At 42.7% G+C, this 26,480-nt stretch overlaps 1 protein-coding gene across 4 annotated transcripts in view; it reads right to left on the reverse strand.

Annotated features, from left to right (window-relative positions):
- Positions 1-4,952: 4,952 nt before the first annotated feature.
- The window catches only part of COLGALT2 (collagen beta(1-O)galactosyltransferase 2), a 104,984-nt gene continuing 83,456 nt past the window's right edge, over positions 4,953-26,480 (reverse strand). For 3 of the 4 annotated variants that reach the window (XM_046680531.1, XM_046680534.1, XM_046680533.1), the window contains exons 7-12: positions 25,969-26,045; positions 22,194-22,300; positions 15,073-15,205; positions 13,835-13,962; positions 10,553-10,759; positions 4,953-8,466 (exon numbers count right to left, since the gene is read on the reverse strand). In XM_046680531.1, the coding sequence (XP_046536487.1) occupies positions 8,190-8,466; positions 10,553-10,759; positions 13,835-13,962; positions 15,073-15,205; positions 22,194-22,300; positions 25,969-26,045 (929 nt within the window). In that variant the 3' untranslated portion in view covers positions 4,953-8,189. Of the gene's footprint in view, positions 8,467-9,044; positions 9,171-10,552; positions 10,760-13,834; positions 13,963-15,072; positions 15,206-22,193; positions 22,301-25,968; positions 26,046-26,480 lie in introns of those variants that run through there. The other variant, XM_046680532.1, reaches the window with a different exon arrangement.

Consider the following 26,480-nt stretch of genomic DNA (forward strand, 5'->3'; position numbering starts at 1 on the left):
TTTCCTCATGTCATAGCATAATACAAATCAGGCAGCTCTCCATTGTGACTTTCCTCACAGTGGCTCCAGGATCCGGGCAGTTCTGTCTCGCGACTCGACCGTCTCAGGTTTTTCCTGCAAGTCACAGTGATGGTCGAGAGAACTCCCAACTGTCCCAACTGCCCTAGACCGAAGTGCCAGTGGCCATTAGCCAGCCCATGGCCTGGACCTAAGCGCAGGGGAGGTGGGCGGATGCAGGGAACACCTGAGTGGTTGATGAGCATCACTGTCCTGCCACAGAGCAGGTATGGCTTCTGACTAGGGTGCACGGGTTTGTTCATCTTTCCACAGTCATCAAAAAAGTGTTTAGAAGAGAGAGCAGTAAGGACTTGAGATGGGGGCTGCAGAGAGCAAAGGAATGGTTGAGGAAGAGAGGTGCTCAGAGGAGGAGAAAATACCAGAAAGAGTAATTTGGTCTAGAATTAGCCTTACAGATTTTATTTTTAATTTTTTGCATGCAGTCACCACCAATTTACGTGCTTCTAATGTGGTCTCTACTTTGACTACTCTACGAGCTACTGTACAGATGTTAGTTGTATGTCAAGTTAAAAAAAATCTAGGAAATTTAAAGTGTTTACACATAAACCACAAGATCAAATGGAAACCAGGCAAATTTAATTATTTTAGATTCAGAATTTGCAAACCACTATTTGGTGTGGTTTCACATCTCTACCCAGAAACTGTGTGGAAGCAATTCATTTATGAAACAATTTGAGGAATCCAGTGTATTTAATATTTTCGTAAGAGTTGGAAGGCATCTCACAAATCATGTAGCCAGCCCCTCATACTACAGACACGAGGCTACAGCTCGGAGCAGTCAGTCAATTGCCTGAGGTTAGGGGCAGAGCTCTGAATCATTGAACCCCACTGTGGCCTGTGACACTGGGCTGGGCACTGAGTCCAGGAGACTTTCCTGAGAGAGATTCTTCGTGGAGCTGGCGAGAATGCCTGTGGTCTGCTGGCTCCCTCCCCAGCCTTCCCATCATGTGAGTTCACACAAGCTACCTTGGTCAGATGGGCATCTGATTGGTTCTTTAAAGTCTCTAAGGAACATTCTGCTGCAGGTCAGAGCACCATTCCATCTCACAGATGAGGAAACAGGGCCATCAGGATCAGGATGACATGGTGAGTTAGCTCCCAGCTAGGATTTGCATCTGTTTGTGGTGCATGAACTCGGCCAGCCCATGAGGGTGCAGAGGGTGCCCGGGGAGAGCCTCCTGTGAAAGGCACCAACTGAATGAGGAATTAAAGGAGGAGTGGATGCAGCTGGGGCTCAGATGCCGTCGAGAGTCAGGACCTCCCGGCTCAGCCTCTTTGTGAGCCAGTTATCAGTACCCGAGTACTTTATCTAGGCTTCTCGGAAGAAACCATTTCCATTCCCACCATTGTTTAACCCCAATGCAACATTTTGTGCTACAGTTCCAACTTCTTACACAGAGTGTACCAGTAAATCAAGTTAAAAAAGAAAAAGCAAATGATTTAATCTGTTTCCGGATTGCTCCAGCCATTAAAAAAAAAAAATCATAGCACCAGTTTCAAAATAGAATAGGAGAAGCATTCTAAGTGAGACTTAGCCTGCCCCAGACGTTTATTTCTGATCCCCGTTTACACAATATCTGACGCCCAAGCCTCTAGCAAAATGTCACCAGAGAATTGTCTGATCAGCTGAATAATCAATATATGAACTTTCATACCGGGAAAGTAAACATGGGGGCTGGAGCTGCAAGCTCCTAGATAGATCAGGCTGTGTGTGTGTGTGTGTGTGTGTGTGTGTGTGTGAGAGAGAGAGAGAGAGAGCGAGATGGAAACCCTAGAAGTTAGTGAGAAAACAAGAAATGAGACAGACTATCCCCCAGGAGCTGTGCATGGATGTGGTCAGCATGAGTGGGATCGGACTGCCTAGGTCTGACTCCCAGGACACTTACTACCTTAGGCAAGTCACTTAATTCAGCTATTGCTTCATCTGAAAAAATGGGCATTAACAATAGTTCCTCCCTCTTGAGTGTCATGTACGCAGTACGGTGAAGAAAGCACTGTTCACGTTGGCGCATACTCTTGACTTAGCTGCTGTACTCCTGGAAAGCTTCTGGCCTAACAGGAGTCATGTCTTCACAGAAGCCCTCCAACCTCCCTCCCTGCCTGAGCAGCCACACGGGCAGGTGTGACTCTCAGAGTGGGACTTCAGGTGTGTGAACAGCACCCTGGGAGGATCCAGCCTACCACTGCTGTGGGGAGAGATGGAGTCCCAGGGTTGGAGGGCAGCCAGGGCTCCCGTAGCTCATCCTACAGCCGTGGTCCAAGGAGGCACATGGGGAGGGGCGTGTGGGCCCGGCCAGGCTGGAGGGTGGACACGCACTGGACAGGCTTTGACAGAGGAGCCAGCCGACGTGAAGCAGCCCTGACCGGGCTGGAGCCTCCCTCCCCGAGCCCGGGCTCCGTCACCACACAGAGCTGGTGTGATTCCCACGAGGGCTCCACCTTCTTGGATTCCCGCTGCCATTAGGGAGGGACAGGTTTCTTACCGGAAGCCCCGCTCCCTGCTCCCGTGCCCTCCCTCTTCTGTGTCCACCTGGAACCTGTATCTTTCCCAGCAGGAAGGGGCTCTGTGCTCAGACGGCCCATTTTGAGGACAATTCAGATGCATGACCTGGAGTTGCTGCTGTGCCACCGGCAATGGGGGCACCGGACATCCCACCCGTCCCTTTGCAGGCTGTTCAGCTCAACAACACCTCAACCTTTCACATCGTTGCAGGTTTGCAAGGAAGAAACAGTCACTTTACGGACCAGGCGTTGCCAATTCTGTTCTAAGCCTCCCTTCTACTACTACTGTTCCCTCTGGTTCCCTCCCTTCTTTTCCAGCCTGTGCACCAGCCTCACTTTCTCTGCTGATGGCCAGCCCTGAATCTGTGTCTTCTCCCCCTGTTCTGGCGCTTCTCTCCTGGGCTGTGTGTGCTGCGCCCTGGAAGCCACCTCTCGCCTCTCTCCTCAGATTCCCTCAGGCCTGTGCCACTCCTCTGTCCCCTCACAGTCAGCTCTGTGCAGGGTGTCCTCCCTGTGCCCAGCCTGAACATCACATTCCCTTCAAGTCTTCACAATCGTGCTAGCAGTTTTCAAAGCAGTTAACCCCGCAGACCACACCATCAACACTTAGACCTCTTGACTCCTGGCTAGGTGTCTTCTCCAAACGGCCAGTTCTCTTTTGGGAGAGGACACTCTGTCACGGATTATTTTCTAAGCTTATCTGAAGAACAGAGAGAGAGGGCTGTCCACTACACTTTGAAAATCAAGTTCTCCCATGAGCCAGAGCCCAGACATCTGTCCAGCCTCCCTTAGAACGGGAAACGCCCAGAGGAGCCGCCTCTGGACCCGGGGGGAGCTGCAAAGCTGGCGCTCTGCAAGGCCCAGAATTGTTCAGACGTGGAGATTTTATTAAAACACCCATTCCAGAGGCAGCCAAGCTGAAGAAACTACAGGGAGGGGCATAAAAATAAACCCAGTAAATTAAAAATAAAGAGAAACCCATCCTCAGAGGCAATTCTTCATTCTTTCCACCCCTCTTGAGGGCAGATGGGAGGATAGCTTTGGGCTGGGAGCAGCCCAGCCGGTGTCGCAGGAGCAGCTGAGCAGGGATCATCTCAAGTATTAGTACGTGTACGGGTGGAAACAAAAACAGGCCATTTTAGATGTGTTAGAGCAGAAGGAAGTCATTCTCCCGACCAATGACAAATTTAAATGGAGCCTTTCCACTCTTGCCTTGGAATCCTATTGAGTATTTAATTGTTCTGTCAATAAAGTCTTCCTAAAAGCTCATCTAAATTCTTGATGTTGTAATTCAAGCCATTTCATCTTGTTCTGCGCTCGTGATAACCGGAGGCACCATTTTCTATGTAATCAATTGTAATACAGTGTGCGTAATAAAACCCACCATCATTATTTCTCTCTTTTCCCACCAGGCAAAAGGGCTTACTGACCACCACTGGCCAGAATCTTTGTCCTTGTTCCAGCTGCCCTGTGTTGACTTAGGGCTGCCATCAGCCTGCTCACAGGGAGACCCTCTAACATGGAATTGCCATCTCCTCCTGGCCTTCCTCCCTCTGCCACATTTAATCAGAACATCTCTAAGGGAGGAAGGTTCTCTCTGAAATAATAAACATCACCACAAAACACAAATATGGGCATGACGATTATTTCTAAGGCTGCCTGCTCTTAGGTTTCTGACTATGTCACCCATGACATGCTATTTTCTTACCAAATGACCAGCTTCATTTTAACTGTCACCTTGTCATTAGTTAACTCCTCGGGGAATTAATTTCTTGTCGGTCATGGAGATCATTCCGGATCATTTCGCTGCCACTCTGTTTACTTGGAAAGAATGTTTCAAAATCACATCGTAGAAGCCTCTTGGGAAGACTCATCTTTTTTTACATTTACTAGTTAGAGTGATTTGTAGCAACCATAAATGAAAAGATTCCCAAGTTTGTAGCTGAATGGGAACTTTTCTTGTTTTAGACACAAACATTTTACTAGAAACCTCTGCATTGTCTGTCAGGAAAGTAACCAAACCTAGAGTTCCCACAGGAACAATGGCCTCTACATTCATGATGACATAGTCCAGAGAGGGAGGGTAGCCGACTTACCTTGTCATCATTATTGGGTCTCAAGTCTTGTTTCCTGGCATCGACCCTGTTATATCTGTCATAAGCATTTCCTGTCATATCTGACTCTTCAGTCCTACCCAGTTCCCCATCACTCTCCAGGAGGCCCTTTCACAGTCCCACGCCTTCGCAATGCCTAGAAAGGATTCCCATGCACCGTGCCCAACCCTCCTCCCTCTTTGAAACTCCCACTCCTGTTCCAAAAACCAACACAAATGTCACCTTCCCAGCAAAGCTGCTTCAATAGTCCTCCTCAGCAGAACTAGGTTCTCTGGGGTCCTGGGGTCCACTTTCTTCCAGCCTCTGAAATAAAGCCATCCTGCCTGCATGGCTCCTCCATTGGACCATGGAGCCACGGCAGTGGAGACCTTTCCCAATCCTCTGAGCCTCGCAGTGCCCAGCACAGGGCCTGCAACAAGGTGCTGCTCACACCTGGTTTTTCAGGTTTGGGGAAGTCTGATCTGAAATTCAAGGGGTCATTGAGGCCAACATGGATTCTCTCTCCCCCCAAGCTGGGAAAAGCTCTTTGGCCATGGACAAGCATCTCAGTATCTTTTCATGAATGGATAGACTGACCTATAGCACAAAAATGAAACATGGACCCTCTATCATCACCCAACCACTGGGAACTCCTGACTTCCTGCAGCCTGGAATCCCTTTCAGCATACCCACATCTACCCAGCAGTCTACAATAACCCCCACTGGACAGGAAGGTCAGTGACCAACCTCTTGCTTGCCATGGGGATCATGCAGCAGTGATGGTTATCTCTGGCCTCCAACATCCTTGGTCCAGTGCAGACCTGGAAATTCCAGTAGTGTTGGCAATTGATCGGTGTTGGAAGAACCAATGAACAATCATAGCATTGAGCTGATTTTTTTAATTTTTCAAAAAGAGCTCTAGAAGGCAAGTAGTTTATCACTTCCCCACCCTGAAACGACATAGCATGACAGACAGTGTAGGATGCTGGGATGCTGGCTGTTTCTTGTTTTCCAGAGTTCCTGCATCAGTCTCCGGGGAACCCAAAGCAAGGCCTGGGCAGTGTGTCCTCTGCAATTGCAGATGCTCAGAACACTCAGCAGCACCAGCACTGCTGAAGTTGGGGGTGTCTGTCTAGAAGATTCTACCTTGGATCCCAAGATCCAGACAGGGATCCAGATGGGGAATCTAGATGGAGTTTAACTTCCAGAGGCAGAGAGCAGGTGGTATGGTCAGAGACAAAGGCCTCTGACACTGCAAAGGTCAAATGTCTTGACTGAAGACCAGAGGGGAGGGAGGAAGAATCATGAGGTCAAGGAACCCCTGGATTGCTTGAGAGGCGACTGTTTAAAGAAATGCTAGGTCCATAGTGCACGATGTTCACAGCAAAAGAACACTGCTTGGAACTCTAGACCTGAGCACGGAGAAGCAAGGGCTGGGCTAACAGAGCCAGAACTTTATTCACAGTAGAACAGTCCTAATCTAACATTCTAGAATTTAAGAACAATATCTTCTAAAAATGAGAATTCATAAACCCACCAGACCAGCTGACAGGGAAAAAGGAAAAAAAAAAATGTTCTCTTTTAAACAAAATCACACAAAAATCAACTCAGTCTTCCTCCACTCCCAGTACCCTAGTCACCTCGCACCCTGTTAAAAAAAGTCATGAAAGTCACACACACTTGCACACACTCAAATATGCAAACAACACACAAAATACCCAAGGAAATCTTAGGGATCACCTAAGGGTTTTTCACTTAGCTCCCTGGATGCTCTTTCTGGTTTTCTAGAAGAAAAAAGTCAAGCCCTGACAGCGATGTCTAAGCAATAAAAATTGGAGTCAGCTGAGGTCCCTTTCCTCCGTCTCCTGGCTTATTAGTCAACGTAGAAGAAAATTAACAGTAAGTCAACAAGGGAGGCTGAGGCGGGTGTTCGCGGAAGGCGAGCTGCCTTGTTGTCCTGCAGCCTGGGGTCGTCACTGTGAGCACTAAGCTTCCTACACGCAGCAACCCTGCCCATGGGCTCTGCTCCAAAGCAGGAAGCTCAGATTGTTGGGTCTGCAGAGCCTGACATTGAGGACATCGAGGGAGGAGAGTGTGTATTTCTCCCCTGGGAGGGTACTTCTGGAGGCAATTTACTGCTTGTGGGCATGAGAACATAAACCTGAAGCAAACCATCACAAGGTATCTGAGGATCACAGATTGTGGAGCTGCATGAGATGATGTCGTCCAACTCTGCATTGCACATAACATCAATCTATGAAGAAAGCAGAGAGGTTGTCTGCCCAGAATCCTGACTCCAAGAGCTTCCCTGGTTATTGGGCTAAATCTGTTGATCAGTCCACTGTTTCTGACCAAGGTCTCTCACCTGAAATGGAGAATCATTGGTTTCCAGATGGTTGTCTCCCATTCAACAGGCCTTTCTGCAAGAGTCAGGCTGGGAACTGCGGGAGAACTGGATTGTTGAACCCGTGTCTACACTGACCACTCCTCAGGTGCAATGAAAGCTTGAAACATCTGTTTCTCTATCTTATCCTACAGCTGTTTCCCCCACATTTTGTAAAATAAATAATTCAATATAGAATGAAAAACCCAGGCAAGGACAGTTGCTGGCCTGAGAACGCGCTCTGCCTCTTAACAGTGACTCATAAAAGTCACACCTGCGATTCCTTCCCAGGCTGAGGGGCAGGGGAGAATCTGACATGCCGCAGAGGCGTCTAACCCGGGGGACAGCAACTACACACCAGCCCTAACCCCTTATATATTAAATTTATCTTCATAAATAGAGCATCCTAACTCAAGTGACCACAATAAAAAAAGGTCAAAGTTTGAGTTCTTCTTTCCTCAAATATCTAAACAAACCCTCAAATATAGACTAAACTCTATCCACATGGCAAACTTTATGACAGCTTCAATTGCCATGAGAGTCAAAGGCCAAGACTCAGACCCAAATGCCCATCCCTGTTGGATAACGAGGACAAAGAGGAAAAACTCACTTTGAAATAAGGCTCATGACAAAATGCCTTTAAATAAAAAGCCCAATTAATTTGATTTTAAGTGATTTGATTTTTCCCCCAAACTTGTTAGATACACAAGTTTTCAAGGTCACATCTGTGACATAAAATGGGCCCACCAGACCAACAGATGTGGTCCAGTTGGCTTGGCTGCCTTGCTGACCCATTTACTGATGTGACAGCATGCTGATCACCTTTCTCTTGGACGAGAGTCTGAGCCATATTGTTCAACCTTCATGTGGGAACCAGTATCATCTGGATAATGAGCTGAACGACTAGGTGTCTGGATTGGGGTTTTTCATAACAGTTGCCATAAAGTCTATCTTCTAGCCATCCTAAGAAATTTGGGTTTGGTTTCCCTATTCTCCTTCTCTGTCAGAAATACATTAATTTTGATCAAATTAGACCACTTAGATTGGATGACTGTGACCACGAAAAGAAACTGGAGCAAACAGATGAACAGCCCATTAGAAAAACCAAAGGGTGGTGACCGCCCCTGGAGCCTTCACAGCTCATCCCTGGAAGGCACTGTGTCTAGGGAGCTTGGTGACGGCAGGGCCTCTGTGTTCTTGGAGTTGCGGTAGATGCGACTTTGCTTCCGGGACTTCCAGGAATGTGTCCTGTCCCAGTCAGTGGCCACTGTCTCATTGTCCCAGATGGTCGAGGTCTCCGTGTCACTCAGATACCCCGGCTGGCCTGTGTAGTGTGTGGGGTAGATGAGCAAGGGTTCCGCGGAGAAGGCTTTCAAGTCCCTGGACTCGTAATACTCCTTGTACTCAGCTCTGAAAACAAGAGGTGTACAGGTGCATGAGGAAGCAGATGCTTACAGAGCAGGGGAAGAGCAGAGGGGCCGTGCTGGTTATCTCTTAAACTGTCACAGATTCATTTGATGATGATTATTATTTTTGATGAGGAAGATTGGCCCTGAGCTAATATCTGTTGCCAATCTTCCTCTTTTTGCTTGAGGAAGATTGTTGCTGAGCTAACATCTGTGCCCATCTTCCTCTGTTTTATATGTGAGCCACCGCCTCAGCATGGCTTGATGAGTGGTGTGTAGGTCCGTGCCCGGGATCCAAACCCATGAACCCTGGGCCGCCAAAGCGGAGCACATGAACTTAACCACTACACCACTGGGCTGGCCCCTCCATTATTATTATTATTTTTTTTTTGAGGAAGATTAGCCCTGTGCTAACTACTGCCAGTCCTCCTCTTTTTGCTGAGGAATCCTGGCCCTGAGCTAACATCCGTGCCCATCTTCCTCTACTTTATACATGGGACGCCTACCACAGCATGGTGTGCCAAGCGGTGCCATGTCCACACCCAGGATCCGAACCAGCGAACCCCGGGCCGCTGAGAAGCAGAACGTGCGAACTTAACCGCTGTGCCACCAGGCTGGCCCACCTCCATTAATTTTTAAGTTGTATCCTTTGTGGAAAACTTTTGTCTAAAAATACGGTAAAGCTTTCTTTAGAAGCTTTCAGATTGTCTAAACAAACACAAAGAAAAAGGTCAGGGTATTCCTATTGTATTTAGACAGATTAGTTTAAAAAAAGAATCTCAGGTCTTGCTCTAAAAGTTAAGAATTAAGTTCTGTTGGACCATAATGATAAATAAACGTGATCACTTTTTAGAAAAATGCCCTGTTCTGGATTAATAAATTAGACAGCTGAGATCTGGACAGCAGTGATAGGGCCAGTGAAATGGTATTGGCTTGGAGGCATACCACCTCCACCATCCAGCCTAGGGTTAGGGTTAGAGTCAGGGTTAGGGTTAGGGTTAAGTCCAGCTCCCTGTGAGTGTAAAGTAGAGGGATGACTTGACCTTCCTCCTAAGGCTCCTGTACAGATTATATGAGGCGACATCTACTTGGCTTCTGGGTCTGTGAGTATGCCATAGGTGTTAATTTCCTTTCTGTTAAGGGGCTGATGGCTGACCTCCATGTTGGTGCCAGGACACAGAGATAAAGTCAGTCTCTGACATGGTGTATAAAAGAGGGTGAGGAGCTCCATCTTTACTGAGGACAAAATGAGCAACATGCAAGACAGGAACTCTCAACACTAAAATGAAGACTTTCTAGTGAGGAGATCACCCAGCAACTGAGAGAAGGAGCCGAGGTTAGAACCTGGTATCCTGCTCCATTAATGAATTTAGGAATCACTGATTGAGCAGATCAAGGTGTAGAGTTTGGACCAGGATCTAAGGACATGGAGATGTAAGACTGTTCCTGCCTCAAGGGCTCACAGGTTATCGGGGAGACTGACAGGTAAGCCATCAATTGCCACACTCTGATGAGTGCTAGGTCAGAGTGAACTCCTGGGCTATGGGAACCCAGAGCACACTGCCTTCTTACATGGATACCCTGCTCAGAGGCCACCTCCGCTCTCCCTGAGCTTCTAACACATCTCTGTGACGGCAGGTATCACAATATATCACAATGACTCTTCACGGGTCTAGGTTCTTGACTAGATTGTGAGCCCCTGCCTGGCCAACGGTACAACAAATAGACTGAAAAATCAACTGAAAACTCTGAGGTGCTTAGGAAGATGACCTTCACCTTTGAGGTGTATGAGTTTATAGAAGTGAGAAAATCAAAGACAAGGGGAGGACTGAGCAGATTATGTCCAGTTAAACTACACAATGGGCATTAAAGAAGACCCCTATGCAAGACTCACCATTTCTTCCTCATCTTCCCCTTCTGTAAAAGGGGATAATCACTTGAGTCAACCTCTCTGGGTCATGATTATGGAAAGATCATTTAGGAAAGCAGTACACCTTTAAAAAATATCAAGTACTACCCAGAATCTGAGCAGCATAACTCATGAACTGGGCTGTGCCCAAGGGACAGACAGGCAGTTCAGGGAGACTCACACAGGATGCTTATTGTACATGATCGGCAGAAACTCGTCCACTGGCAGCATCTTCCCAAAAGGATTGGCTCCAACCAGCTTCTGGGCTCCTTCCAGAGAGATGACATAGCCCAGTGTCCAGTAGGAATAGTCAGCTTCGACCAGATTTACCACATTGGGCACTGCTTTCTCTGGCTCTTTTACTTGCATCCTCTTCCTACCAATATAACTGAAAGAAATGGGTGGAGGAGAAAAATTCCAACTGGAATATTAGACAACCATAAGAATGGAGTACTGCTTTGCAGACACTTTTGAAAGCCTGGACCCACTGTGTCTTCTATTGAAAGCACCACACCACAAAAAGCATCATATCGCCAACCATGACTGTCATCTGCCATCAATGTGGCTATTTCCCCACCTCCATTTATCAACATCCCAACTATTCTTGCCTAGCCAACAGTTCCAGCCTAAAAGTTAAGATGTAGAGAGATTAAAAGATCTTTCAGATCATTTCCCAAAGATGGTATGGGATTTCCAGCTGTGTTTACAAGGTTGGAAGGGCACAAAAAAGGCCAGATGTGAGAATCCTGAGTTTGCTGTTTTCAAGTCCCCAGAGTTTCAGCCTTCAATGTTTTCTGCACAGCTCTGCAAATGCTGGTGGTAAACACAGGACAGAAAAGACTGTGGGAAAGAAACAGTCTGCAGTAAAAGACTTGGGAACCCCAGAGTGGCCCCAAGGGGGTTCCTGGGGAGAATGAATGACAACGCCTACATGGCTTTCTCCTCATCACACTCACCCAGCTGTGCTCACGCTTCCTCCCGGGTGCTCCGTTCTAAGAAAGGCACCCAGGCACATCCTGTCCTCCATGAACAACTTCTGCAACACAGGATGTACTCACAACCATCCCCACCTTCCCCTAGTCTACTCACGGATCTGTCATCCATTCCTTTGGTCTGGAATCTGTTTGTTTCCCACTCGCCTCAGCCAGTTGAGGAGGTGCCAGCTTCCTCTCTGCCAGGTAAAGCCACTTCCTTTATTTTGCCCTAAAACTATCTCTTTCAACATTCAAGGGGTTCTTCTTGTCAAAACATCCCAGGATTTCTAGAGCAAGTCTGTGTTCCCCTTGAGTTCCTCTGAGGACATCAATTATACGTCCTCTCCGCCACTGTCTCTCTAGACTAAAACCTGAATTTCTCCCATGTACCCCAAGTGGAGGAGAAACTCCTGTTGAGCACATGCAACGTGGCTAGACTGACTGTGGAATGAAGTCTGTACTCAACTTATTAATTTTACTTAATTTAAATGTAAATTTTAAAATTGAAGATGCGTAAAATATTTTTTCTGTTAAACAAAATTTATTGTTTTGTTAGGCCTAAGTTTTCTTCAGCAGCTGAAAATTTAGCATCTGGATTGAGAAGTTATAAGTGTAAAATACACACTGGATTTGAAGATGATAGGAAAAAAGAAGGTAGACTATCTAAAAACTATTAAAAACTATCTTAATAGTTTTTAAATATTGATTACATGTTAAAATAATAATATTTGGATATGTTGGGTTAAATAAAACATTTTTTAAGTTAATTTCACATAATTTATTTTCATTTTTTTAATGTGATTACTAGACAATTTTAAATGATGTATGTGGTTCATGTTATTTTTCTATTGGACAGCATTGCCCTAGGTGATTCCAATGGCTTGTTCTACTCTTCCCACTTACTAGTTCTTTTTTCTGGAGAAATTTAGTAATGTAGCCATGGAGACCTTATCAGCTTTCATGTTGTGGGTTTAAGTAACATTTGTTTCTTATTCATTTTAGAAAATGAGAGGTAAAAATTTGAAACCCCTATCATTTTTTAAGATTGTATAATAGATTTCAATGGAATATTTTGACTTGATCAATATGTGAAATTTAGGAAATATCTTTTTTTTTTTCCTGTATCCCTATCAGACAATCATTCTCCTTTCTTGGATCTGTTAGTACTTTGTCCTGTGAAATGAACCAACCAAACGACAAGCGGACAGCGACATATGCCAGTTCTAAGCCATAGACTCCTTGAGTCGAGTCCTCTGTGGCTCTCAGGCTTAAGTAAAAGCTGCCTATGCACATGTCATGTGAGCATAAAATAGCTTCCAAGCTCCGTGACTGTGAGGCCTTAATCACAGGCCGCAGAGCCACAGATTCAGAAAGGCTGAGGTGTGGTGACTTCTGGAGGATTATAGGAACAAACAATGGTCTTAAGGGACAGTGCAGAATCTAATCACATGACTGATATATAATAAGAAGCTAGGGCTTTTATTACATTTATTATTCTTATTTCTCTTTCTATTACATAGTACTGATTTCTGGGTCTGTTTCCCATGGGTTCGTTGAGCCATCGCTAGGTTTCTTTTGAGCTGAGAATGGTACATTTTCTGAGAGAGTAACTATCCCAGCTGGGCCCGTAGTTAAGGTCCCCTCTGGGGAGGGGACGGGTAGGGACAGCTTCTCTGCTGCAGCTGCTCCAAAGGAACAGGCTCTCATTTGATGGAGTTGCCTTTGACACACAGCTGGGGAGGAGCATAATGCTTGAGACCTTTCACCCCATTGAAGAGAAGTAAAAAGTGTCATTTTGGTTTAAAAAGAAAATGAGAAGAAGAGGGAGAGAGAGAGAGAAAGAAAGAGATTGAGAGAGAGAGAGAACTCAATTCCCAGAGGCAGCAGACAAGGAGCATTAACTAGACGTCAGTGCAGAGCCAGCGCTCCCTTGGTGAGGCTGGTCCTCCTGTGACAGCCTCTGACCCTCCACCAAACCAGCTGCCAGCATTCCCCTGTTTGCACAGCTTCCATTCCAAGCAGAAGTTTTCTCCCACTGACCTTCCAACCTCTCACACTCTCAGGGGCTGCAGAGGGAAACTGCTCTCCTGGGAGCTGAGGCTCAAGTGTGACACAGGACTCTTGCCCTTGAATGAATGCCTCCTCCTCTCTCTCTCCATCTCCTCTATGTAACAGGTTGCCTCACAGGTGGGATTTCTACTGTGCTCCCAAGTGAGTGCTCAGTCTGGAGGCCCCTGATCTATAGGCAGACTCCAGGTCTTTTAAAGAATCTCCCATAGTTTCTTTCTCACACTGCAGAACATATAGATGCAAAACCCAGTGGCTATCCTCTATGCACTTCTTGTTTCTGGGAACATTTATGGAGTGAAAAACAGGTAAGTGGAGGCTTGAGCTGTATCTCCCACCAGCTGGGGAGGTGGGGCTCGCTGCCCCTTGAGAAGGACTGAGTGCCTCTTGGTGCTCTCTGATAAGCCTGTCTTGTCACTCACATCAGTTCCCAATCCAGCTGAGCACGGTCAATGTCATCCATCAGCTTCATCAACTTCTTCTTAAACTGATGTTCAAAACGCACATCATCCTCAATAACAAGAGTCTTCTCCAGCTCTCGGTCAATTACCTATAAAGGTCATCAGTGGGAAGACACCCTATGAAAAGTTTGGTACTTATTTTTTATTCAATAAGTAAGTATTAGAAAGCTGAGGGTATGCCAGCACAATATATAATAGCTTATAACTAGAATCTAAGAAAATCCATCAACAGTGGAATGGATAAATAAACTGGGTTATATTTACAGCAATGAGAACATACGATTTACAATTAAATGCAACGGTATAGATGAATCTCACGAATCTAATGTTGAGAGATTGTACATACCAGATGGTCCCATTCATATTAAAAAAGGTACAAAAGTAGACAAAACTATTGTGTGCTGTTAGAAGTCAGAATGGTGATTATCCTTGGGGACTAATGACTAGAAGGAAATACAGAGGAGATGCTTCTAGGGTGCTGGTAACCAGTTTCTTGATGTGGGTGCTGGTTAACATGAGTGTATTGTTCAGTTTGTGAAACTTCATTGGCCTGTATTTTATGATCTACATACTTTTATACAAATCTATTACATTTCATTTAAAGTTGAAAGAAAAAAAAGATAGGCATAGCCTGGATCATTCAAAGAGAGAAGGCATTCAAAGGGCCCTTCTTAGGGACTTTTTCTTTTCTTATGGGAATTGACCCTTAATCAAAAACCCCACACTCCAATACTACTCCCATCAATGTCTGGTCTGTAAGACATGGGTTCAAGTCCTGCCTCTGCCACTCCTGGCCTGGACAAGATATTTAATTATTTCCTCTCGAGTAAAATGAGCCCACCCTTCCCGACCCACCTCACATGACTTATGTGTGACATCTTGTTTGAAATCACTGAATAATTGATGACATGCTAGATACATACAAGGCATTTCTACTAAAGATGAGAATGTATCAACAGGAGTGTGGCCTCCAGAACACCGGTATGTTCCCCTGTCATCATCCCAAGTGGCACCAAGGCTACCCTTCCTTGTTTGTTGCCTGCCTTGTGTCAGAGGGAGACATGAAGCAACAGCAATTTCCAAGCATACTTCTAGAACAGTTATGGGTTCACTTTGTGTCTGGTCCTAATTTACCTACAAAGTCCCACTCTCCTTCCTCCTCATTACAAAACCGCACATCTAAGTAAAGCATTATTTACCTCTTTCCAGACAGAGTAGTGGCTAAGAAAGCAGCCAATTTCACCCCGGGTTAGAGGCCTAGAGGAGTAAGGATCTCGGTATCCAGGCAGCATTTCAATATTCAGGGCCTTCAGCTGGCTTGTGTTGAGAGCCCTGCATGACAGACAACATGTCTGAAAATTAACAAGTTGAGATGCCCCCACCATAGAAGCCAGAAGAGAGGGTTCTGCCTTTATGCATGCTGAGAAAGACTTCTCAGCTTTCCCATCACTCCTTAGGAGTTCCTCAGGGTTACTGTGTCATGGCACCATTACGAGCTTTGTGAAGACAAGAGTGTCTTATATTTTGTGTATCCCTCACAATGCCCAACCCTCACAATGCCCAATGTAGTTCTAAGTATCATCAGTTTTTTGGCAATTTTGAAAAAGTATTTTCCTAATGAAGGAAAGTGGTTAAGAGGAGCATTAAACACTGGAAGGGATAAGGACAGGAAGGAATGAGGAGAGGAATTGTGTGCATGCATGTATCTTTGGACATAAATGTAAAAAGAAAAAAAGGTTAAACACAAAAATAGCAGAGAGAATCTTGTAAGCAGCAAGAGAGAAGTGACTCACCACATACAAAGTTTTCTCAGTATGATTAACAGCTGATTCTCATCAGAAACCACAGAGGCCAGAAGGCAGTAGGTTGACATACTCAAAGTGCTGACTGAAAGAGACTCAACCAAGAATTCTATATCTAGATTCACTACCCTTCAAAAATGAAGAAGAAATGAAGATACTCCCAGATAAACAAAAACCGAGAGAGAGTTTGTCACTAGCAGATCTGCTCTACAAGAAATACTAAAGGGAGTCCTCAGAGTGACATGAAAGGAAACGAGAGAGTAACTCACTTCCACGGAAAGAAGAAGCAATGCTAAATGTAACTGCTTAGGTAAATATAAATGACAGTGTCATTGGTTTTTTGTTTGTAACTCTTTTTTCTCTTATCTGATTTAAACTATAGTTGCATGAAGCATTAATTGGAAGTCTGTGTTAAAGGGTATATAACGTATAAAGAAGTAATTTGTGTGACCCCAACAGAACAAAGAAGAGGGAAAGGAATGAAGCTATAGAGCAGCTCAGTTGTTGTATACTGTGGAAATTCAGGTTTTTTTAATTGAGATATAATTGACATATAACATTATATTAGTTTCAGGTGTACAACATAATGATTCGATATTTATATATTGTGAAATGATCACCACACTAATACTAGTTAACATCCATCACCACACATAGTTACAAATTTTTTTTTCTAGTGATGGGAACTTTTAAGATCTATTCTTTTAGTAACTTTCAAATATGCAATATAGTATATTAGTTAATGATAACTATGGTCACCATGCTATACCTTACATCCCCATGACTTATTTATTTTATAACTGGAGGTTTTTACCTTTTGATCCCCTTCACTCATTTCACCTATCCCCCACAGCCTGCGGCAACCACCAATCTGTTCTCTATATCTACAAGTTCAGTTCTTTTTTTCTTTAGATGCTACATATAAGTGAGATCATATAGTATTTGTCTTTCTCTCACTTATTTCACTTAGCATAATGCCTTCAAGGTTCATCCATGTTGTCACAAATGCAAGATTTCCTTCTTTTTACAGCTCAATAATATTCCACTGTGTGGATAGATAGATAGATAGATAGATAGATAGATAGATAGATAGATATCACAATTTCTTTACCCATTCATCCAACAATGGACACTAGATTGCTTCCATGTCTTGGCTATTGTAAATAATGCTGCAATGAACATGGCGGTACATACATCTTTTTGAGTTAGTTTTTCTGTTTCCTTTGGATAAATACCCAGAAGTGGAATTACTAGATCATATGGTAGTTCTATTTTTAATTTTTTGAGGAATCTTCCTCTGTTTTTGATAGTGGCTGCACCAATTTACATTCTCACCAACAGTACACAAGGGTTCCCTTTTCTCCACATACTCTCCAACACTTGTATTTCTTGTCTTTTTGATAATAGCCATCCTAATAGGGGTGAGGTGATATCTCATTGTGGTTTTGATTTGCATTTCTCTGATGCTTAGTGATGTTGAGCACCTTTTCATGTACCTGTTGGCCATCTGTATGTCTTCTTTGGAAAAATGACTATTCAGATTCTCTGCCCATTTTTTAATAAAATTGTTTGTTGTCTTGCCATTGAGTTGTATGAGTTCTTTATATATTTTGGAAATTAACCCTTATCAGATATATGATTTACAAATATTTTCTCCCATTCAGTAAGTTGCCTATACATTGTTTTGATGGTTTCCTTTGCTGTGCAGACGCTTTTTAGTTTGATGTAGTCCCACTTGTTTATTTTTGCTTTTGTTACCTTTTCTTTTGGTGTTAAATCCAAAAAACCATCACCAAGACTGAGCTCAAGGAGCCTACTTTCTATGTTTTCTTCTAGGAAGTTAGTATTAATATGAACTAGATTGCTATAAATTAAGATGCTAATTGTAATCCCCAAGGCAATCACTGAGAAAAATAACTAAAAAATATACAGTAAAAGAAATAACAAAGGAGTTAAAATGATAGAGTAGAAAATATCTTTTTGAATCAAAAAAGCAATAATGGAGGAATAGAGAAACAATGAAGATGTAAGACGTATAGAAAACAGCAGACATAAATCTACCTTATCAGTAATTATTAAATGTGGATGGATTAAACCCTGAAATCGAAGGCAGAGCTTAGCAGAATGAGTTTTTAGAAACATGATCCAACTGTGTGCTGTCTGCAAGAGACAGATTTTAGATTCAAAGATGTGAATAGGTTTAAACTAAAAGGATGGAAAAAGACATACCAGGTAAACAGCAACCATGAGAGAGCTGGAGGAGCTATACAAGCATCAGACAAAATTTATTACTAGAGACAAAGAAGAACATTTTCTAATGATAAAAGAGTCAATCCATCATGAAGACACAATTATAAATATATATGCACCTTACAATGGAGCAAAAACGTGAAGCAAAAACTGACAGAACTGAAAGGAGAAATAGATAATTCAAAAATAATAGTGGGTAGGAGTTGGCCTGGTGGCTCAGTGGTTAAGTTCGCACGTTCTGCTTCAGCAAACCAGGGTTCACTGGTTCAGATCCCAGGTGCAGACATGGCACCACTTGGCAAGCCATGCTGTGGTAGGCGTCCCACATACAGAGGATGATGGGCATGGATGTTCGCTCAGGGCTAGTCTTCCTCAGCAAAAAGAGGAGGCTTGGTGGCAGATGTTAGCTCAGGGCTAATTTTCCTCAAAAAAGAATAATAATAATGGGAGACTCCAATACCCTACTTTCAATAACAGAAAGAACAACTAGGCAGGAGAACAACAAGGAAATAGAAGACTTGAACAACACTGCAAACCAACTTGACCTAACAAATACCTACAGAACACACCACCCAAAATACACATTCTTCTCAAGTGCACGTGCAACATTCTCTAAGAAAGACCATATTTTAGACCATAAATATCATACAGACCATAAATCAAACCTCAGTACCCTTAAAAGGAGTGAAATCATACAAGTTATGTTCTCCAACCACAAGAGAATGAAACTAAAAATCAGTAAGAATAGGAAATTTGGAAAATTCACAAATACGTGAAATTAAACAACACACTCCTAAAGGAACCAATGGGTCAAAGAGGAAATCACAAAGGAAATGAGAAAATATTTTGAGATGAATGAAAATGAAAACACAGCACACCAAAACTTACAGAATGCCCCTAGTGCAGTACTTAGAAGTCTAGTTATAACCATAAATGCCTATATTAGCAAAGAATATCTTGTATAAATAATCTTATCTTCCATTTTAAGATACTAGGAAAAAAGAGCAAAGTAAACTCAAAGCAAGCAGAAGGAAGAAAATAATTAATACTATAGTGGAAATAAGTGAAATAGAGAATAGAAAAGCAAGAGAGAAAATTGACAAAACCAAGTGTTGATTCTTTGAAAAGATCAACAAAATTCATCAGAAAAGGCATTTGATAAAATCCAACTGTGTACGGATTGAATGTTTATACTCCCCCCAAGTTCATACGTTGATGGTGTTAGGAAGTGGGGTCTTAGGTCACGAGGGTGGAACCTTCATAAATGAGATTGCTGTGCTTACAAGAAGAGACATGAGAGAGCTTGCTTCCTCTCTCCACTCTGTGCTCTCCGCTATGTGAGGGCACAGCAGGAAAATAGCCATCCACAAATCAGGAAGAGGTCTCTCACTAGAATCCAGCCATGCTGGCACCCTGCTCTCAGACTTCCCAGCCTCCAGAACTGTGAGAAATAAATGTTTGTTGTTTAAGCCACCTGGTTCATGGTAATCTGTTATGACAGCCAAAACTGACTAAGTCACCAACACCCTTTCACAATAAAAACACTCAACCAAATAAGAATAAAAGAGAATTTCCTCAACCCGATAAAGGCCATCTGTGAAAATTCCACAGTTAATATCAAACTTAATGTTGAAAGACTAGATGCTTCCCTGTAATATTACAAACAAGACAAAGATGTCTACTCTTACCACTCCTGTTCAACACTGTACTTGAGGATCTAGCCAGGGTAATTAGGCAAGCAAAATAAATACATGATATACAGATCAAAGAAGAGGGAGCAACAGTATTTACATTTGCAGATGACATAGTCTTGTATATAGAAAATCTTAAGGAATACACACACACACAAACACACACACTGTTAGAACTGATAAATGAGTTCAGCAAGGTTCAGGATACAAGATCAATACAAAAATCAATTGTATTTCTATACACTTAACAATGAGCAATCTAAAAATGAAATTAGGGAAACAACTCCATTTACCATAGCATCAAAAAAAGTAAAATACTTTGGAATAAATTTAGCAAAATAAATGCAAGAACTTTACACTGAAACTATAAAACAACATTCAAAGAATTAAAGAAGATCTAAATAAATGGAAAGATCCCATGATCATGAATTAGAAGACTTTATATTGTTAAGATAGAAATACTCCTCCCAATTGATCACCAGATTCAATGCAACTCCTATCAAAATCCCAGCTGCGGTTTTTGTGGAAAATGACAAGCTGATGCTAAAATTTATATGGAAATGCAAGCGACCTAGAATAGCCTAAACAATCTTGAAAAAGAATAACAAAGTTGTGGGGCCCGCCTCGTGGCCGAGCGTTTAATTTTGCATGCTCTGCTTTGGTGGCCCAGGGTTTCGCCAGTTCGGATCCTGGGTGCAGACATGGCAACACTCATTGAACCATGCTGAGGCAGCATCTCCCATGCTACAACTAGCAGAACCCACGACTAAAAATATATAACTATGTACCAGAGGGCTTTGGGGAGAAAAAGGAAAAATAAAAAATCTTTAAAAACAATAAATAAATAACAAAGTTGAAGGGCCTACACTTCCTTACATACAAAGCTACAGTTATCAAGATAGTGTGGTATTGGAATAAGGACTGACATATACATCAATGGAATAGAATTGAGAGTCCAGAAATAAACTCTTACATTTATGGTCAATTCATTTTTGATGAGGGTGCCAAGACAATTTAATGGGGGAAAGAGTAGTCCTTGTAACAAACAGTGCAGGGATAACTAGATAACCATGTGCAAAAGAATGAATTTTGACCCCTACCTCACACCATATAAAAAACTAACTCAAAATGGATCAAAGATCTAATGTGTAAGATACATATATATACAAGAGAGAAAACTAAAAAACTCTTCGGAGAAAATACAGAAATAATCTTTGTGGCTTGAATTTGGCAATGGGTTCTTAGATATGACACCAAATGCATAAGCAACAAAAAAATATTAATTGGACTTCATCAAAATTAAAAACGTTTGTGTTTCAATGGACCCCATTGTGAAAGTGAAAAGACAACCCATAGAATTGGAGAAAATATCTGCAAATTATGTATCTGACAAGAGACTTCTATCTAGAATATATAAAGAACTCTCACCACTCAACTAGTTTCCTCTGGTCCATGTGGCCTATGAATGGGATTGGGGCTCTCAGGAGTATTTGAAGCAGTGTTTCCAAACTCTAGTGCACCCAAGAATAGGGTCGCCAGATCTAGCAAGTAAAACATAGAATGCCCAGCCAAATTTAAATTTCAGATAAACAATGAACAATTTTTAGTATTAAGCCCCATGCAATATTTAGGATGAATTTAACTAAGTGTCCTATATTTTATGTGGCAATCTTACCCAAGAATCACCTTGAGGCTTCTTAAATGCAGGTTCTTGGCCCTAGCTCTAGAGATCACGATTCAGCAGCTCTGGGATGGCACTCAGGAAGCTGCCCTCTTAACCAGCCTCTGAGCACACTAATGTGGGTGTCCAGGCCATGCTTTGAGAAACATTGATGAGATTCTCTAAAGGAATCACAAGAACTTCCACAACAGCTTCTAGCCATACTCCTTAGAGCCATTCATATTCCCAACTAACATAAAACATGGAACTGCAGGTTTTGCATAAATCTATGCCTTGAGATAGAATGTCAGATAAAAGGGCAAAGCAAAACGAAGTAACAATGACAGCAATAACAAAAACCTTTGAAGGAATCCAACTGAGTATCAGTGTGACTTTCCTGCCACATTCCCAGGAAAAGTGATCAGCCCAGGCAGACTGCAGCAAGCATCTTATGCAACAGGATACACAGACTGTTATGCATTTTTTCCATTTATTTTCTTCAGGTCGCCCAAGTTTAGACACTTTGCTCTAAATCAGGCTCTGAAGGCTACTCTGAACACATTCCTTCCAACACATTACAGAAAGCTGGAAACCACCACAACCACTGTGAGAACTCCCAGAGACAGGGGAAAATCACTTCCAGTGTGAGCTTTCAGCATAATGAAGACAAGAGATCACTGAATGACGAGTGGATTTCAGGCCTGCTCTACCTGGTGAAATTAACATATACACTACTGTAAGTCATAAAGTTTCTCCCAAAGTAGATTTCTCCCAAAGTAAGTACAAGTAGCTATTGTAAAAACATGTCTATCTTCTAATGACTACAGATTCCTCCCACCCAGGACTAAATTTCTCTCAGAGAGGGCAAATCCCCGCTCCAACCCCATCTTCAAGGGTCTGAGAAAAAACCGACTCACTTTCCATCCACAGCCTCGACAATCTTGACTTCAATCTCCTGCTCGTACAGCGTGCGTAACATCCGGTCCCGTCTGTCCTTTCTGCGCTTGAGGTTTATCATGAAAATCTAATGCGGGAAGGAAAATGGAAAAGAAACACAGATGATTCAAGTCTTATTTTAGGCTGTTTGAAAAGTTAAGTAAACGTAAGCACCAAAGTTTTAGTTAGAATAAGGAGTGGAAAAGATAGGGAAAACTGTGGTGAAGATTTGTTTGTGTTTCATATCAGGCCGAAGGATATTCGTCCAAACAGAATTACTTTCAAAACTGAGCCTTTTGCAGCGACTCAACTCTCTCCTTGTTTCTCTGATTGCTCGTTGATGGACATGTTTGCCCTGCTCTTGAGATAGGAAAGTTTAAAAAGTTACTCTTCAGAAGGCCAAAGATGAATTAAACCCCAAACATACAAGACTAAGGGGTAGGAGGCAGTTGGGCAAGTGGTTAGAATTATCAGCAGACCTAAGTTCACGTCCTGAGTGTTACTTACTAAGTGTTTGCCTTGGACCAATCCCTATGCCTCAGTTTCCTCATCTGTAAAACTGGGATAAGACTGGTCCTATCTCACAGGTTAAATATTAGCTATTACTATAGTTTATATCCACTGTAGATAATGAATGATAATGAATGTTAAAGTCGTTCAAAGGATAAGAAAAATCTAGTCTCAACAGATTCCCTTATTTTCAAAGTTTCCAAACTGAATTATCAAGGTCTCCATTTTAGTAGCTTCTTTGCCAGAATTCTTCAACTCCCTTAGAGATAAGGGAATTTTTCTGAAAGAAGTAAAGAGAAGGGGCCTTCTCCTTGGGGGGCAGCCCTTAGGGGAAGGGAGAAACGGAAAGGCATGATTTCCACATCATGTGGATCTGAAGGAAACCCTATGTAGAGGACACCTACAGGTCCATGAAGATCAGAAAAATGTGCCTTCGGATTTGTCCCCATGAAGGCTGGGTCCACCTGCAGCCCCTCACCTTAGCCCCTAAATTCCTGATGGCGGCACTAAACATACACATATCGTGAGGCCACTACAGGGAGTTACAGACAATGAGGCTGTCCTGACTATGTCCAGATTTAAGGAGACACAAGTGCACCTAAGGTCTCATAAATGCCATTACAGGTAAATAGGTGTTTTAATAAGGTCCTTTTGCTACGAGCAGTAATAAACTCACGTCGAACATTAAACTAAGAGAAGGAGACTTCAGTTGCCAGCAAGAAATATTGATGACACATAGCATGGAAAAGGAGTAACCTACAGGAATGAGTTGTATGACGTTGGCTTCATCTTGACATACCATCTAGATGACTTTGAGGAAGATGTTTAATGTTTCAGGGTCCAGTTCCCTCGTTTGTAAAAAGAGGGAGTTGAACAACCTTATCTCTCAAGTCCAGTAAAGATTGAAAGGTCTATGACATGTGGCTTATGGTAAAGTTTGCTTTATGCACTGTCCAGAATGAAGCAGAAACTGTCTTATAACCAGCCTGGAATTTAGACTTTACTGGGGGCTAAGCTTTGGTTCGCATGGTCATTCTGAATGTAATCATCAATATTTTATCTATTTTACTGGATGAAAAGCTGCACTAACTAAAATTTTAACCCTTCCTTACAAAATATTCTCACTTTACAATACCCACTTTATAAATATCCATTTCTGAAGCTCTAGGCAAAGAGACTGATATGGGAGCAAGATGTCTTCTTTGAAGAAATCATCCACCTGATGTAGGGCAAAGTGGACTAGGTGCATGATGATTTCATCACCTCCTCTGTTTACCTAACTGGGTAATTATTTTTTTTGAAACAATTTCTGTGGTCACTCTATTTGCCTTGTTACTTGGGACTTCATAACTTAATAGGTTATATTCTTTTATATTTCATTTTCTTCCTGCTTAGAATCCTACTTTGATGCACCAGGTTCCATCTCCCAGTTTTACAAATATGGAAAGGAAAGTGCATGTCCTCGTGCAGACATATGGAGCTACCTGAGGTCACTCCAGGAGAGCAAAAACAAAACAGAACAAAAATTAACAGAAATACAAAAAAAAAAAAAAAAGTCCACTCAAACCAGAGACCTCTGGTCTGGGAAGACTTTAGTAAATAATAATCCAGTCCCAGTTCCTGCCAAAACAAGTGCAATAAAAAGTTAGCCATGAAGGAAAAACACAGACGGCTTGCTCCATACTTAGTGAATAGTAAACAGAGAAAGAGCCACACAGTCAGTGCAGCCCAGACACCACAACAAGGTCATGGGGTACTGGGAAGGTTGAAAAGGCCCCTGAAAATCCCTTTTTCCACCATCCTATCTCTGTTCCAGACAGAGAGATGATTATGTAGGCTCAGGACAGTAGAGTCTCTGTGCTGTGACACTTCCTAGAGCTGGCACGTCCCGGGAGTGACCCAGTCCTTATGACCACATCCAAATGGAAGACCAGAGCTGGAAGATCTTGGCTTTGTCTCATTTTATTTGCTTTGGTGTGGTCCTCATCAGAACATGTTTATACAAGGAAAAATGGATACATGTAAAGATACTTGTGTTCTTTTATCTAGAGAACTGAGAGCTGATGAGAACTGCAGAGAAAGGAAAGCTACAGTCATACACGAAAGCTGGTCCAGCTCATGGTGTGGGCCAATCTTTCCTGCAGGCTTGATCATTTTTAAAAATGATTTACTCTTTAGTCTAATTCCTCTCTTCCACGCTTAAAATCATCTCTTCTCATTCTGCCTTCTGCGGAAATAGCATAATAGCTGTTAACTCTTTTCCACTTAATATTTATGAAATACTCCTTCCCATTCCTGAAGTCCAGCTCCAAATCAACTTTACAGACAAAATCCCAATTCCCGGTCCACCAGCTCTTTAAGATGGCCATACTTTGGGGACATGTATTATATGGTACAGGCTAATAGACAAGGCATTTTCTCTCAATGCAGCAGGGGCAATGAGCACAGGGCACAAAGCTTGGCCTATGACATATCCAGAATCCATGGAAAAAAGTCTATCTCAGTTTGTGGATTCCTGAGCACTGTCCTGGCCTCTAGACCACCCAGCTCCTGAATACTGATCAGCAGCTACATGACATGAAGGACTCATGAAGGATTCAGTGACTTGAAATACAATTCTGGCCCCACCAAGCGTCTGTTGTATTACCAAGAGAGGCATTTCTTTATATTTCTGCTTCATTCTTTATACAATTGAAACTTAATAATGAATGGCCCTCAGAGAGCTATTATGACGTTGTTGCCTGCTGAAAGGCAAAATTTTAGAACAGGTTTCTTTTTTCTCTTTTTCTTTGTCTTCTCAAACCTGGCCTCCAAACTTTTTCCATGGAAAAACAGCAGAGAGAAAATAAAGCACAGAGTGTTCCAGAACGGTTTCCACCCACTCAAAGTTAAAATCCTCTAATACCTAATGCATATATCTTCTTTACCCTTGAATCTTGATGAACAGGTTGATGAAATGTGGCAATATCTACTCTTAGAATATATCAAATTCACTTTCATGACTAAATAGCAACTTCTCTCTGATTCAATGATTAATTCACTTTTATCACGATGCTCCTCTTTTAAGATAAGAAAACTGAGGCACGACAAAAAACAAGTACTTCACCCAAAACCTTAATGCCTTTTCAACAGTCAAGCCAGTCTGGCTGGCTCTCAGTGGATGCTCAGGCTTGTGTTCCCATTAAAAACATACAAGCATGCTGCACGCATGCAATGTGCACACACACACATTGACACCTTTCCTACCTCGTCAAATCCCATCTTGTCAGGATATTTAGGGACAACTGAGACAAACTGGGAAGGTTCCATTGGAGGACCATCAACTGGAAGACACAAGAAATACGCAGAGTGCTTTGTTAGTGAAAGAGTCAGAGAACAGAATTGCATCCACACACCCGATCTCTAGGAACACAACCTGGATGAGCAGAGCAGGGGATGACTGCTGAGCAGTTCCCCAGGACTGAGTGGCTACACAAGAACCCTGAAGGTCAGGGCTCTGGTTCCCAGAGCACTTGTTTATACGCAGATGGCAGAATTTGCTCCATTTCCCTTAAGACCTATTTGAAGAGTATTTGGGAGGTGGTTTAGGGTAATGGTTCAGGGTGAGGGCTCTGGAGTCAGATGATCTGAGTTCAGACTCTGGCTATAAAGGTCTGGAACAGTTATGTAACCTCTGTAAGCCTGTTTCTTCATGTGTAAAATCAAGTTAAGAACTGTATCTCTTATTAAATTTATATAAAATTTAAATGAGACCTGCA

This window comes from Equus quagga, chromosome 13, assembly GCF_021613505.1.
Source record: "Equus quagga isolate Etosha38 chromosome 13, UCLA_HA_Equagga_1.0, whole genome shotgun sequence".
Lineage (NCBI taxonomy): Eukaryota > Metazoa > Chordata > Mammalia > Perissodactyla > Equidae > Equus > Equus quagga.